This window comes from Malaclemys terrapin, chromosome 4, assembly GCF_027887155.1.
Source record: "Malaclemys terrapin pileata isolate rMalTer1 chromosome 4, rMalTer1.hap1, whole genome shotgun sequence".
NCBI lineage: Eukaryota > Metazoa > Chordata > Testudines > Emydidae > Malaclemys > Malaclemys terrapin.
Genome location: NC_071508.1, coordinates 111,756,463 through 111,771,569, shown reverse-complemented (window position 1 = coordinate 111,771,569; position 15,107 = coordinate 111,756,463). Strand labels below are relative to the sequence as shown.

Genomic DNA, 15,107 nt, shown 5'->3' with positions numbered 1-15,107 from the left:
AAGCAGGTGCTGCAAGAAGTAATGCTGACAGTTTAGTAGGTGGTACTCTTCCCTCTGACTCAATAAAGAGCTATTATTCCAAGCACAGGGCTATAGGACAGTGGGTTGCTGGAGGTATTACCTCTGGATGGGATATAAAACTGCGGTCTGGACCACTTGTGGCATCTGTTGTGAGAGAAGGATGGTAACCTCAGAGTCCTGGGCAAATTCAACCTAAACTCCCTTTGCAGCCTCAATAGGAAGCCATGTTCTTCTTCATTTCCTGTCCTACCCTGTTGTCCAGTGTGACTGTTTAACAGCTGCCATGTTTCCACCCCAGAACAGGGTGCAGTGCTGCAGCAGCAGACAAGATCCCTGCAGTAACTTGTAAAACATCTTGGGATGAAGAGCTAGCGAAATAGAAGCGATTGTTTAAACAAATGCTTTTTTGTATTTGAAATTATTCAGTGTGGCATTTTGAGAACAAATAAATATTCTTGTTACAAAATACCTGGGAGTCAAGCCCACTTTCCTATCATGCTCTCACCTCCTTTACTTTCAGATCTGGAATATTTTCTCAAATACAAGAGTTGATTAAAAAAAACACAACTAGTGCTAACTATTTGCAGCTGTCTGAGCCTGTGTGGTGAGCTGACCAGAGCTCAGATATTCTTGGACTGACCCAAGGGCTCATCTCTCTCAGACTGTCCCACGTCCCACTCAGTCACGAGTTCTGAAGACACCTCCATGTAGAGATGGTCCCAGTCCCAGAGGACGTCCTCCTACCAAGAGGAAAGAAAGAAAAATACTGAATTGCTACAGGTCTCTGAATGTTGCTAAATGGTCAAGCGAGCAGCCCTAGAGAGAAGCTGTAACAGGCTGAGAGAGCTACCACTCTGCGCACAGAGGGGGAATTAGGGCAGGGCCCTAGATTCCACTAGGAGAACTAGACATCCCAAGAAAAAGGCAGTTTGAATCCCTGCCACAATTTATAGATTTTGACAGATTGGGTTGTCTTTTTAAAATTCACTAAAATAGCAAGTTATAGATTGAACCAGGCACAGTGCAGGGAGGATCTGTGAAATCTCCACCCCTACACAACTCTGCCAATTCAGCTCTGTCCCAACCTGCAGAAACCCTGCTATTCCAGTCCTGGGCTCCCCCCAGTTCCGCTGGTGCTCCTCTGTCCTGACCTGTTGTTCCAGACTTGGGTTCTCCCTATTCCCCTGTCTGCCTTTGCCTCTCAATGGAGCTGGAGCTGGTGGTGGCTCTTAGAGGCAGAATTTATTAGAATGGTGAGTGTGTCAGGAGCCCCAGTCCCCAGTCAGAGACAGTCCCCAATAATTCCTTTGTCAACTATTTTGCAAGGGAGGGCACAGTTGGAAGCAGCGCCACAAGCTCTGGCACACTAAACGTATCACATTCTGGGCCCTGGAAACCTCTGAAATCCAAATCCCTTCAGACTTTATCCAACTGAGAAAAGTCTGTCCCATTCCCCCTCCCCCCCATTAATAAGGCCATGGGTATCATGTACTGACTGAGGGACTTGCAGGTCCACGCGAACAGCTCTACTAGTTTCTGCCTCAGGACAAGCTCACCTCTCGTACTTCCTGTTCCGGGGCCAGAACCTTGGTGAGAAGCTTCAGGTCAATCTCTCCATCCTGTGAACACAAAGCAGGTCACAGACGTACTCCAACAGACCAGGCACAGAGAAAAGGGATCCCGCACCTTAGCCAGGAACAGATGTTGCTGGTGACACAGCTGCATTCTTGCCTCTTTGGGGACCAATGGCTTCTTATGGGACAGGATTAGCAGGTGGCGACTGGATGTGGGCAGCTCAGAGGGAGGGGAAGGAGCACGTGAGACCAATCCAGTGTTGCAACACTCATAGTGCAATCGCAACTGCTGTGATTTCTGGCTGAATTGGGGGTGCAGGAATTTTACCTGAGCTGGCTGCAGTTTCCCTCTTCAGCCACTATAGGGAGCTGGCCTGCAGCCATCCCATAAAAGCTGCCTGCACCTCCCTGGGATCCCGTGAGCTCTGAGTGGGGCAGAGTCCAGAAAAAACAAAACATCCCGCCACCCTCCACTGCAGCCCAGGAGAGTTAAATTAAATTAAGAGTGTGGGGAAGCTCCCTCCGCTGCTGACTGGAGACAGGTGCCAGCTACAGGCACCAGCCAGGGGAGGCTGCTGGGACACAGGGAAGGGGCTGTGTGAACCAGTGAGTGTAGATGGAGGGAACGAGAGGGGAGTATTGTCCAGCAGATGCACAAGGGAGTCAGGGCCTGCACTTCTATGTGTACACATTTTGTGTCTGTGTCACACAAACAGTGCAGGGCAAGAAGGGGGAGCTCAAAAACCAGCAGCCAGACCAAAAACAACATCAATTAAAAAACCCTCATGATTTTGGGGTCCTGACTCATGATTTTGAATTCTTAGGGTTGGCAACATGGCAGTCCCCAAGGAGACAGGAAATCAAGGCCTGTCATCATTTGGGTTTGTGCCTCTCAGAAACAGCTTTGGAAACTTCCTTCCTGCTTGAAAATGGCTCTTTGGGCTACAGCAGCATGAAGAACTCCTATACCCAGAGCCAGCAGCCCAGACACCGGGGGCAGGGTTGCATGTGCCTCAGGCACCACAAGAAAGGGCAGCACCATGGATGACCCTGGCTGAGGGAGAAGGAGCAGTGCCGGATGCCAGGGGAAAGAGCAATGCTGTGTGTGTCCCAGGACAAGGGAAAGGGGCAGAGCATGGTAAAACATGGGTAGGAAATGTGTTCTAGGGATATATGTAGTGTTGCTGGAGCCGTGTTGGTCCCAGGATGTTAGAGACACAAGGTGGGTGAAGCAATATCTTTTATTGGACCAACAGAAAACTTGAGGGAAAACTCAAGGATGTTCTGACTATGTAAATAAATGGCCATCGGAGTAAGATTTCCAAGTGGATGCCAAGCAAAGGTGCCAGGGAGACGTTTATATCCAGTATCAGAGGCCCCACCAGAGCAATGAGCACTGTTCACTTAGTGTTCCCATATACATTAGGGCCCCATAACAGAGGGGAACAGGTCCTTGAAACCTTGGGGGACAGGGGTTGTGTTAGGTATCAGCTGGACTCAAGTATCTGTTTTTCTGGAGGACGACATGAGGGAGGTGCAGAGGGGGTTATGCTGGCCACTACATAAGGGCACCCACTCACCAGGGTTTGGAAGGCAGCATACTTCATGAGGTCATTGTCCAGGTCACGGAAGGTCAGCACTCTGTTCACCTGGATACTGCAAGAGGGAGGGGCAAGAAACAAAACTAGCTAAGCGTGGGAACAGCTCGTGCTCCTCTAGGGAGCAGTGGCACACGAATGGGAGTCTGGGAGCATCCAGCTTCAGTGTCCATGTCTCCAAGAGAAAATAAATACATGGGTGGAGAGGAATCTGGGCACAAGCCTCTTGAGTGCTGTTTCCATACCAGATAGAACAATGATTTAGACATGGAATATTATTATTTAATGTACCATGAATGTGAGGGAAGCCCCGAACCTGCCATCCTGTGAGCGGTAGATGCTGTATTTGTAGGAAGCCTAACAGCAATAATTGGATTAGTTGTTTAGGAGAAAAGCTGTCTGATTGTTCTACCTCCTGGCTCCTAACCAGCCCTACCATGCAGCTTCCAGCATACTGGGGTCTTTGAGTTTTCATGGCTGCTTTAAAGTCATAGTTATAAGAAAAAGCTAGTAACATATCCAAAGACTCCATGGATGTTCAGAGAACTGATATGATCATAACATGATAGAAAACAATTAAGTAAAATCTGATTGAGAAACAAAGTGATTTTTAGTCAAACTGTTAAAAGTGTTTTTAATTTGGTTTTGATAACAGCTATTTAATTTCAATGCCCAATAAACATTTGGGAGAAAAAACATCTTTGTTCAGGATTCAGGCACCCTTTCTGTACAATGAAGGGCCACAAAAGCGCCCAATCCATATGATCCAAGAAATCACTCCAACAAAACAGGAAAGAGCAGACTTGCCCTTCCCTGATATTTCTAAGATTAACCATTTTTTTTCATTTTTTTTTCCCTTTGCTAGTCACCTTTGAGATAAATCCAGAACTACTTTGACTAGCACTTTTAACCAATAGGATTTGCACTATACAAATTAACTAGGCACTTGAATGAGGCAGACATCATATGGGGGGAAACAATTTATGATCATGTAAGTAAAGAGTATGTGATAATACATATGCACAAAAAGGCAGTGTTAACGTTGCACAGGCAACCTTAAATTGGGCATTTCCTAATTTTTGAAGGTTTCAGTTTGCAAGCTCAATCATGTTTTTTTGATATAGTTTTGTATGTATATAGAATATGCTGTAATTACTTTCTCTTTGTATTTGGAAACAACACAATGGAACTCTACTATCCTGGAGACTCACTATCATAATGCATGGCATCAAATCCTACTGAATGGGACAACCACTGATCTCTGCAGAACACAAGGTAATGCAGGATTTAATTTCAGCAGCCATTTCTCACCGCTGATCCCCAGCAGTGGGCAGTGACTCTAGACTTGTGATCATGTGGCTGTGATGTTACCTGGGTGGAGCCGCCACTTGCATAGCGAGATCTTCTTCCTGTACTTCCTCCAAGTCCGGGATCACAGGAATATCTGCAACAGGAAGAGGCAGAAGCAGCATGAAGACGACGGAATACTGAGCTTTCTTCCCACTTGGGAGAGAGAGAAGTCAGAAGTCCCACCCTCCCATGCTACCCGGGGTGTGAACGCATTCACAGCCCTCATGACAGCAAAACAATGGCAGGTTATTTGCAATGATTAAAAAGCATATACTGTAGTTTAATAATAAAACAAGCCAATAAAACTTTAAAACCTGGAGGCAAAATAAATCCAAAGAGGGAAGGAAATTTGTGCTGCATTAGGACTTGCTCAACAGTCATGGATTCTCCATTTGGAATAACCTTGAACCTTATTGAGGTTTGAATTCTGGCTGGCTGCTGCAAGCCTCAAACACGGACCTGCCGCATGCTTGCCATCATCCCATAGGCAGGGAAAGAATTCCCTTCACAGAAGAATCACTATTTGTCCAGCTCAGGTTCACATTTTATTAGAGATGAAAAATATCAGATTTCCCTCAGAAAACTGTCATTTAAATTAAGGGGGAAAATGTTTAAAGAAACCCCAAATGCCAAAAATAAAGAAGTTTCACAGCAGATTCCCCCTCCCAAAGGGCACAATTCTCTGGATGTCTCTCACGCTGCAGCTGCAAATCTCGTTCTGATCCCTGGAGCTTGACTTTTCTGGCATTTGTCCCTTTCTCTCTCAGAAGCAATTAACCCTTCATCTGTATCCACTTTCAGGCTCTTCCCTGGGTTTCTCTGTCCTTCTCTTGAGTATTTTCAGTACCCTCTCTCCTCAGATCCCATCTCCCATTTGCAAAGGAGGCTGGTCAGCATGTTGGATGCAGTCTCTCTATTTCATCAGGAGGGGCTCTCCCACCCAGCAAGGGCAAGGACATGACAGCGAAGCCACAGGTGGACAAAGTTTTGTTTGGTTGTAGCCCAGGATGACAGTGACGATGGTGCATCCTGCTGCAGGTCCAGCCATGAGATGCACTCCCCAATCTGGTAGAGAGATGCACTCAGCCCAAAATAATTTGAACAGAGAGCAAAGCATACCAGAGTTGCCAGATGCCTAGCCAACAGCAGTTAGTTAAGGGCTATCAGTAGGTTTAGCCCTGTACCAGACCCTTCCTGCTCCGAGGAGCCCACAATCCAGACAAGACAGAACATGAGGTCTGAACCTCACTGAAGTGCTCCAGCACTGACCACACCTAGACTGCACTGCTGGATGCAAAATGGGGAAGAGGACAGAAGAGGACAAGAGGTCAGATTGAAGAGCATGGAAAACTTCCTGTTGTAGATATTCCACTGCAGTGTTCACCTAGCTTTATATAAACTCAGGTAGGAAATAATCCCAAGGTGACCTGGCAGACAAAGTGAGTTGGAACCTATTTATGATTTTGAATGTGAGTCTGCTGTAGCTGGCCTAGGCTATGGGTCAGTCTCCAGCCCACTCCTTGGACTAGGGTCACAGCTACTTCAGCTGGGAGGGAAGGGAGAGGAGAAAGGAAGGAGGGAGAGAGAAGTGTACTCCATGTCCCCAAGAAGCAAAAGGAAAGTCAACGGGAGAGTGTCTCCCCTCGACACAGCGCAGTATAGCCCCCGCGGTAAGTGGATCTAACTATGTCAACTTCAGTTACGTTATTCATGTAACTGAAGTTGCATAAGTTAGATCGATTTACTGCGGTAGTATAGACCAGGCTTTAGTGTAGTGTCCCTTTAAAGGCCTAAGGTTTGCCAGAAGGCTGCTCCAGGGGCCCCGGTTTCTTAGGCGGCAGGGGAGCTGCATGGCTCAGTTCTCTGGAGATTCTTCACCCAGTTGGTATCTGAATGAAGCAGGCATCCCAGGGGCTGGAGCAATCAGGCTGCTCCTGGCTCCATCTGTAGCACTGCTATTATATTGTTGGAACTCAGCAGTTGGTTGCTTCTGGCTCTACCCTGTTTGCAGCCCAGGCTGAGATAAATATTCAGGAGCTGGAGAGACAGTCCCACCTGAAGAGTTTGGGGCTCAAGACAGGGCCTTCCTGAGCAGCTTCCTCCTCCTGCCTCCTGTCAGTGCTGTGCAGCCTCCCACAGCTCCAAATGGCATTGCTCCTGCCTCATGTCCACTCCGCATCTCCACAGGCTCCCTCAGTTCCCCTTCCCCCCCATCCCTGGCCAGAAGAGGCAGCGCTGGCCCATCTGCAGCAGAGCCTGGGTCAGCCCAGAACCTTGGCGAGGTGGCTGTTTGGAGCTAGCCACACAGTGGGATTTCTCTCTAATTGGCTGCCTGCTGAAAGGGATAGAGGCTGCAGCGAGAGGCAGGCCAAGGCGAGAGGCAGTGACAGCTTGGATGATCTCAGCAGAGCCGTGCCATCCAGCTCCCCAACCGCCCAACAAACAGGTGCCTATGGAGCAGCTTTCAGGCTACAGCAAACTTCATAAAGACCTTTGCAGGGAAACTGCAGCGACTTGGCCTGATCCATCCCTGAGACAGAGGAAGGCAAGGGCTGGCGATTCCATAGCATTGAGTCAATGGCCTGTCGCTGTTCTGCTCGCTGCGGAGCCCTGACCGCTCTCACAGGGGAAGCTGCCATCGCACTGATTCTTCCCAGCAGGGGCTCCCAGCTGCTGGCAAAGTGCAATGAAGGGACAAAAGAACAAAAGTGATTCAGCTGATGGAGTGACTGACAGAGTATGAGGGGCTCAGCTCAGTGATAGCTGGGGGGGGGGGGAACAGAGTCATTGTGGATAAGGGGCAAAGAGTAGGGAGAAGAGAGATTGTGTAGGCTGGTTTGAGGGGATTATCTTACAAGTAAGGAGATGAAGCTGAGCAAAGAAAAGACAGTCCATTTTGCCTGTGAGTCCACAAAATAAGGGGACTAACTGCGCATCAGAAGATGTGAGATTCCCATGGCTGGAGTCATTTAAAAGCAGGACTGGCCAAGGGCCTGGAGAGTGACTGTATGGATTAGGGAACATTCCATGCTATGGGGCATCCCCAGCTCCCAGGCTAACAGATCTCACTTGCAAGAAGATTTAAATGCTATTCAGTATAAAATTTCTTTTTAAAATTTCAACCCACTACTTGTAATTTCTTCCTCTCCTGTTCCATCCCTGTTGTGCCACTCTAAATAATTCTGCTCCCTTCTTTTTGTTCACACTCTTTGCATACTTGTAAACCATCACAGTGTTTCCTTTGCCATCAGTTAGCCAAGCATCTTTTTTACTCAAGCCATCCACCCTCCTGATCATTTTTGTTGCTCTTCTCAGATCTTATTACAGTTTTTTCCAGTATCTTTCTGGTAACACTCTGCTGAGAAGTTATTTCAATATTCTAGTAGCAACCACAGCACAGCCACGGGGTGCAAACACATGCTAACGTTAAGCATTCACATTGACTTAAATGAAACTACTCACATGTTAAGTTAAGCATGTAAGTAAATCTTTGCAGGACTATGTCCTCTCTGTCCTACAATGCAGTACCCATGTGCACACAGCCAGAAACTACATTGGCCTTATTTCAGCAGCTGCAAATCTCCCAGATCGTGTATTGCTCATATCACCCTGGTCTCTCTCAGCTATCCCTGATTCTCTGTGTCCTGCCTCTTACAGAATGTCTATATTTCAGATCTTTTCCACCCAATCAATTAACTTTGATTTTTCCATGTGGATTCTTGTTGTAATATTTTCTGTCCACATTATAATCTCTCTGAATTCAGGGCCCTTGCATATGAGCCTCATACATGGCTTCATAACGTCTATACACATTGAAGAGCAGCTGGGAATTGCATTCCAGCATGTGCATAGGGGAATTGGGAACATCTTATCAAACATACAAACATCATCATTGCAATGATGCCGCTGAAGGGCCTGCACATTGTAAAATGAAGCAGAGAACAAAGGATGGCACCACAATCTGGAAACAAACAGATTCACAATGCATAGCTATGTTTTAGAAGGAAGGGCAGTTTCCTGATCATCTCTAACATCTGCCAATTTCAATAAAATATTGCAGACAAGTCTTTGCAGCTGGGTGGAGACCACACTAGCGATGTTATAGCCCACATGAAATTGCTCCAGCAGGGGATTTCCCTCCCCCTATAGCACACCCTTCCCTCCCTTCTCTTAGCATTGGTCTCCCAACTAGACCCTGGGCCCCTTTAGTGTAACTCATGCAGGTCCACCCTCAACCACAGCCTCCACCAGAGTTCCTCTGGTATCAGTTTTGTGATACCGTGGAGAGAATGTTCCGAGTATACCCAGCTCTTAAAGGAGCACTCATTCCTCCCCAATTAAAATACACCCAGTTTTCCTCCTGGTAAAATCAGTGAAGACAGAGGAAGAGGAGTGGAAGAGGTGTATGTTGGGTAATGTTTTACAGACAGAAAACAGAAGTAATGGGTTTCTGTAAGTCAGGTAAAACAACTCAAGGCCCCTCATACTCAGAGTGACCTTAAGGAAACCTAGATGGGACTCCTCTTCAGACCCCAGTTTGGTTAAAGGGGATCAAACTTTCCCTTGGCATCCTCTTCCTCAGACCATGCCAGCCCGAGCCCAGGAATCAACCAAGGCAGAGATGGAAAATAAATATTTGAGCCCCCTGCTGGCCACTACAGAACTGTTTCCTATGGTCTATTCTCCACACCTACATCTAGTCTGATTTTAAGTTTTCCAAGGAGCTGGGAGCTATCTCTTGGAGGCAATTCAAACTAAGCTCATCAAACCCAGAACTGCTGTGGCACTAAACCCCAAGTGATAGTTAACAGCTAAGTTATAATTTCCTAGACCAAATGTAGCGGTCTTGTTCATAGGCGCCGACTCCGGGGCTGGAGCACCCAAGGGGAAAAATTGGTGGGTGCTCTGCACCAACCAGCAGCAAGCTCCCCGCCCCGCCACCCCAGCTCACTTCTGCCTCCTCCCCTGAGCGCACCGCGTCCCCGCTTCTCCTCCTAGCACTTGCCACCGTGAAACAGCTGTTTCGTGGCGTAACAAGCTGTGGGAGGGAGAGGGAAGGAGCGGGAATGCGGCGCGCTCCGCGGAAGAGGCCGGGCTGGAGTGGGGATTTGGGGAAGGAGTCCAATAGGGGCAGGGAGGGGGCGGAGTTGGGGTGAGTACTTTGGGGAAGGGGTTGGAATGGGGGCAGGGCAGGGGTGGAATCTGGCAGGGCCGGGGGGGCGCGAGCACCCACCAGCGCCAGGAGAAGTTGGCGCCTATGGTCTTGTTAATGGCTAAGACAGTATATTATTATCTCTATGACAAGAGCATCAAAGACCCCAGTCTGGTCAGGGCTGTAGTGGGCTAGGCAGTGGCCACACAAAGAATAAAAAACAATCCATGCCCTAAAAACCATTGCATCTAAGTTATGGTGAGGCAAGTTGGTGTAAGGAAGAAGTGGTAGGAGGTCAGAAGGGAAGGAGGACACATGCTTACTCAGACTGGGTACTTGAATAATTAGCAGGGGACAGTGCTTTTTAAGATATAAACAAACAAGAGACACTAGTGATGGCGGTAGTCCAGGCTGGGTATCTGTAACCATCTCCCTTTCTGCCTCTTACACAAGTAACTGATCTGCAGAGGAGATGGATGGAGAGGTAGAAGCAGGAAAAGCAACTGCTAAGAGGGGTAAGAACCCACTTTATCTTATAGCCTCCACACTCTTGGCAGTTGCTTTTCCTGCTGCACCTCCCTCCTCCACATGCAAGTCACACCTGCTTGTTATTTGGATTACAGCAGCACCTAGAGGCCCCAAATGAGACCAAGGCCCCATTGTGCTAGGTGCTGTACAAACACCCAGTAAGGCAGTCCCTGCTCCAAAGAGTTTACAGGCTAAATTGACAAGACAGAGTGGATGGGGGAACACAAATTCAGAGAGAAGTGGCTTGCCCAAGGCCAGACAGCAGGTCAGGCAGAGCTAGGATTGGAAGCCCTGTCTCCAGTGCCAAGACTGATTCAGGTAAAGTCCATCTTTTACAGCCACTAACCCTCCCCTTTTAATTTAGGCCCCCTAGAGCTGCACAACCATTCTCTCTGGAGTCAACTCCAAATGCTGAGAGTCACACTAAAAATCTTGTCATTCATGCTTAATATGAGGATTTTCTCCCCCTGGTCACATGACATTTTCAATGGCCAGTTCAGAGTGGAAGCTCCGTACAGTAGTGATGCAGGAGTCTTCAATGACCACACAATGCCCTGCACACCTTTGCTGCTACTGAGATTAGAGTGCAGGCTACCCAGAGGGTGGCAGCTTTGGACGCAAGCTGACCCCTTCAAAGCAGGTTTATCCTCAGTGCAGCAGAATTACAGGCTTCTCACTTAAAGAATGACAGAAACTAACTTAATTTTACATTTTATGAGCATGCAACTTAAACCAGGGATAATTATAATTTCTCTGCTGCTGCAAAACTTTATTTTACTGAATGTTTTTACCTTCTGCATCACGTTTGGGGAATTTTAAACAGGCAAATGGAAGAAGGTCTGATTGAAGATGAAGTTAAGTGAAAGAAATTGGTCTCATTTAGCACATGACAGGATTCATCTGTGTTCCCAAGTCCACCGAGGTAGCATCATGGGCGTTTCATATTCATGAGCTGCTGCGACACTGTGTCCCCTCATTTACAAAGCGCCGTGTTCAGCAAATTCCGTCCCTGTGGACACTCCGTGCATTTCATGGTCTTGTCAGAGAGACATCAAACACTCCATTAACCAAATACCAGAAAATGGCTTTAATTAGCGCATCTCAATCCGATAAATATTTTTTCCCCCTCTAAATGGAAAAAATGGAGAAGAAGAAAAAAAAAAAGTGGAAAGCAACAGGCTTAAAAAAAACCCACAAGGAGCAGAGGCAGTTTCTACTGAACACACAAACAAGCTCAAAGCCTCTTGGAAGGTGAGAGCAGCAAGCAAGCAGAGAGGGCAAAGAATAGCTCTCTGGACCCCTGGCCACTCCATTTGACTGGGATGCATTCCCCAGGATCGTACCTGACCTGCTGTCAATCTGATGGCTGATCAGGAGCCATGCCTGTCGCCAGTGGGGAGAATGAAAGCAGAGGGCTGAAGAGAATCAGGTAGCTACCATGACTGCTGGGGTGTGGCTCTGGAAAGCTGAGAGAAGAAACTAAGGAAAAACAGCACAAGAGTCCATCTCCCTGAGAACCATGGTGAGTCTATGATGGTGGCACCACACGGGCTAGCTGCTGTGACAAGTCACAATAATAAAGGGGCCTTCTAACCCCAAGTTATAGAAAGGTCTCAGTGGCTCCCTGACACTGAAAAGCCAAATAGTAGCTTTACAGAGACAACCATATTAGTGGAGAACAAGAGCAAATGGTTTTGTTTTTTCTCAGCCTTCCAAGCTACAAAGTGATTATCAACTAGACAAAGGGCTGGATAGGAGATGGAGTGGCCACTCAGGCTCTTGAACCATGAGAGCCACAGAGAACAGCACAGGTCTGTACCACTGTAACCAGGTTGTGGCATTTGTTGCTGCTGACATACAGTAGCTTCCCAGTTTGGAATCATCATTGCACACATCTTCCTTGGGATGCTTGAGGGAGAGGACAGAAGTGCTACAACGATGTTGTGGAACAGGGGTTAATAAGGCAGTGTCCGACAAGTTACTGGACTGAATACAGGGGGAGCTGGGTGAAATTCTATGGCCTGTGTTATACAGGAGGTCAGATTACATGATCTAATGTTCCCTTCTGACCTTATAGTCTATGCACCTATGACCTTTGGACAACCAGACTGGTCACTGGCAATAGAAGCACCAGGAGCTTGGAGACCAGGATTGAGACTGTGCTACTGTACAGCTGGCATTAGTAGGGCACTGATCTGGGAGGCTCAAACTGACAAAGATCAATCTCTGTGGAGGAAACAGCTACCAACCTACAGACACTCCTGTCTAAACTCTGTGCCTGCCTCAGTTCCTGGAGATTTCCACTTTTCTCCTTTAACGGCTTCTCTCCATATCCCCCCTCATTTTTTTTCCCTTCTAAAAGGTATTAAGGCACCGGCAGGGCCACAGCCTAGAAGGGCATGAGGCACGGGGGGGGGAGGGATGGGGGAGTTCAGAAATATAAAACCCTCCTCAATAATGCTAGAGATGAGTGATTTTGCTTTAGAGCATTAATGTGACAGGGAAAGTGGCTTCTCAGAGCAGTCCCGTGGAAGTATGTTTGGGAGCAAGCGTATCTGATTCTATTTCATCCTCTTCATGTTACGCTGGAAAAACAAGACAAACTACATTTCTTTTATGCTAAATCCTTAGTTTTTTTTTATTTTTTCTTATATATATTTATTAAAAAAATGCCTCTTTGATCGGCAGCACCTGTGACATTTCCACATCCAGAAACTCCTCAGAAGCCTCCCTCCCTCCGCACAAGGCCACCACTGCTGACAGCCAGCTGGGTTTGATCACAGCCATTCCGAATCAGATTTTCATAAGACAGATGAGGAGTCTTACTGCTGCTTTCTCATATCAGATGAGAAACTGAGGGGGGAGTGGGGACAGGTCCTGAGGGAACGACGCTACAATCAAGGGCTACGCGGTTCTCTCTGTCCCTCCACTGCTGCAATGTTCAAAGGAGTTTGCCTCGGGCAGTTTTAAATGATGGAGTCTCAATTCTGTAATCATCTTTCAAGAGCTTTTTCTTAACGGGTCTTTTAGGTAAACCTAGTCCGTCAACTACACTTATGGACTCAGCAATCATAAGCCCAATATGACTACGTATCTAACATACTACAGAATTTAGAGATGGAAGAGATTTACCAGAACCCCTCAAGTTCATCCCCAAACAGGCCAGGATTGTTCCCTAATAGCTGTATTATTCACTGCCTTGTCCACTTTTAAATTACTCAAAACAGGGCTCTCACCATATCCCTTGGGATACACACACTCTGCTCTCCCCTTCCACTCCCACTGAAAAGATAGAGGCTTCTCCAGACCAAGGTAACTCCAGCTTGTAATGTCAGCTGTCAAAGTGAGGTTAAGATGGCCCTGACCAATCTCCCATCTGAAGCCAGCAGCTGTTTGTGAGCCTGCCCATCACTAGCCTCACATATGCTAATGGACTCCCCCCGTTCCTGGAGAATTTTTATCCACGTCACAAAACCACCACATGGAGTTTGGCCTGATGCAGAGACCTTCTTAAACAGAAGTCCAGGGCTGGAATAGCAAAGGGCAGCAGGTCAGGACTCAGGTGCACCTGCAGAGCTGTATGCCTGCACCTCCAAGAACCATCCAACTGGCAGGTGCATGGACACATGATGTCACAGTGGGACAGACCAACATACAAGCATAATCATCACCCTCTGCCCCAGACCATCACTCCCCAGTCAGCCCACTCACTCAGCTCCTTACATGCCAGGCACAGTTCTGCTCCTCTCTCCATTTCACCAATGGTAAGTGTTCTCCCCAAACAGCTCCCTCCACATCTCCCCACCTCTAGCTCCTCCCTTTCCCTGGTCTTTCTCCCCACATCTTTCAATTTCCCCCTTGTGCCACTCTGGCCTATGATCAGGCATTGCAACCTTCTTCACCACCAAAATCTCCCTGGAACTTACATCACATGGGAACCTACCATCTCCTTGCCTTCTCCGCACAGATTAACTAGCCAAGAAGGCAACTAGGATACTTTATCATTAACGATTGCTGCACAGAACTCACTTGGTCTGCACTGTGGTCCCAGGTCTGCTCTAAGCCACTTGTAGACCAGGCATTTTATTCAGTATTCCTTTTATTCAGAGGCTGCTAATGAGAAGAGATCACTACTGTATTGTTGTGAAGTCCTGGCTCTAGGTTGCTACCACATGACAGACAGACACCCAGCTCTACAGAGACAGAAAGATTCCGTGACCATGGCACTTCCTTCTTTTCATCTTTTAATGTTCTCCTCTCCTGTTCTAATGAAGAGGAGCTGCCCACACACACCAGAAGGGTAAGAAGCCCTTGTAAAGGCTTGACACTTTATACAGAAGTCTCATACTTAGCATCACTTCCTAGGGGGAAGCTTCCCGGAAGGGGGGAAAATGTGTGTCACTTTGACAGCACTAATTTAATCACTGTCTCCTGGCAGCTTCTCCCTCTGCAGGTCAGTGTGGGGTTGTCTGTGCAGCACAGTCAGCCCTTCATTTCCATCAGCTCCCTTGTTCACACGCACCACCTGCTCCAAAATCACATACCACCTTTTCCCACATTCAAAACCACATACATTGTCCCCTTCCTCCAGCAGCGGCCCTGTTCCAGAAGCTGCGCTCCTCTTGGGGAGCAGAACTACTAGAGTGAAGCATTACTGAAGTGGGGGAGCAGCATGTGTGGGGGGCCATGGCCAGGAGGATAGGGACGGCAGTCTCAGTCAATGAGCTGAAGCTGCATCACTGGCTGAGGAGCTACAGAGCAGGAGGGAATTCCAAGGGATGAAGTGGGACTGAGGGGACATTTCTGGGAAGACACTGCAGGATGGGGCATGGCAGGGAAGGCACAAAGAGGGGACTCTCAGCTGAAGGTCTAAAGAAGTTCACG

General features: G+C 47.7%; 1 protein-coding gene across 2 annotated transcripts in view; it reads right to left on the bottom strand.

The window, feature by feature from the left end:
• Positions 1 to 407: 407 nt before the first annotated feature.
• The window catches only part of IFT43 (intraflagellar transport 43), a 49,412-nt gene continuing 34,712 nt past the window's right edge, over positions 408 to 15,107 (bottom strand). For both annotated transcript variants that reach the window (XM_054027401.1, XM_054027402.1), the window contains 4 exons: positions 4,565 to 4,637; positions 3,176 to 3,251; positions 1,578 to 1,640; positions 408 to 761 (listed from right to left, as the gene is read on the bottom strand). In XM_054027401.1, coding sequence (XP_053883376.1) covers positions 642 to 761; positions 1,578 to 1,640; positions 3,176 to 3,251; positions 4,565 to 4,637 — 332 coding nt within the window. In that variant the 3' untranslated portion in view covers positions 408 to 641. The remainder of the gene's footprint in view (positions 762 to 1,577; positions 1,641 to 3,175; positions 3,252 to 4,564; positions 4,638 to 15,107) is intronic.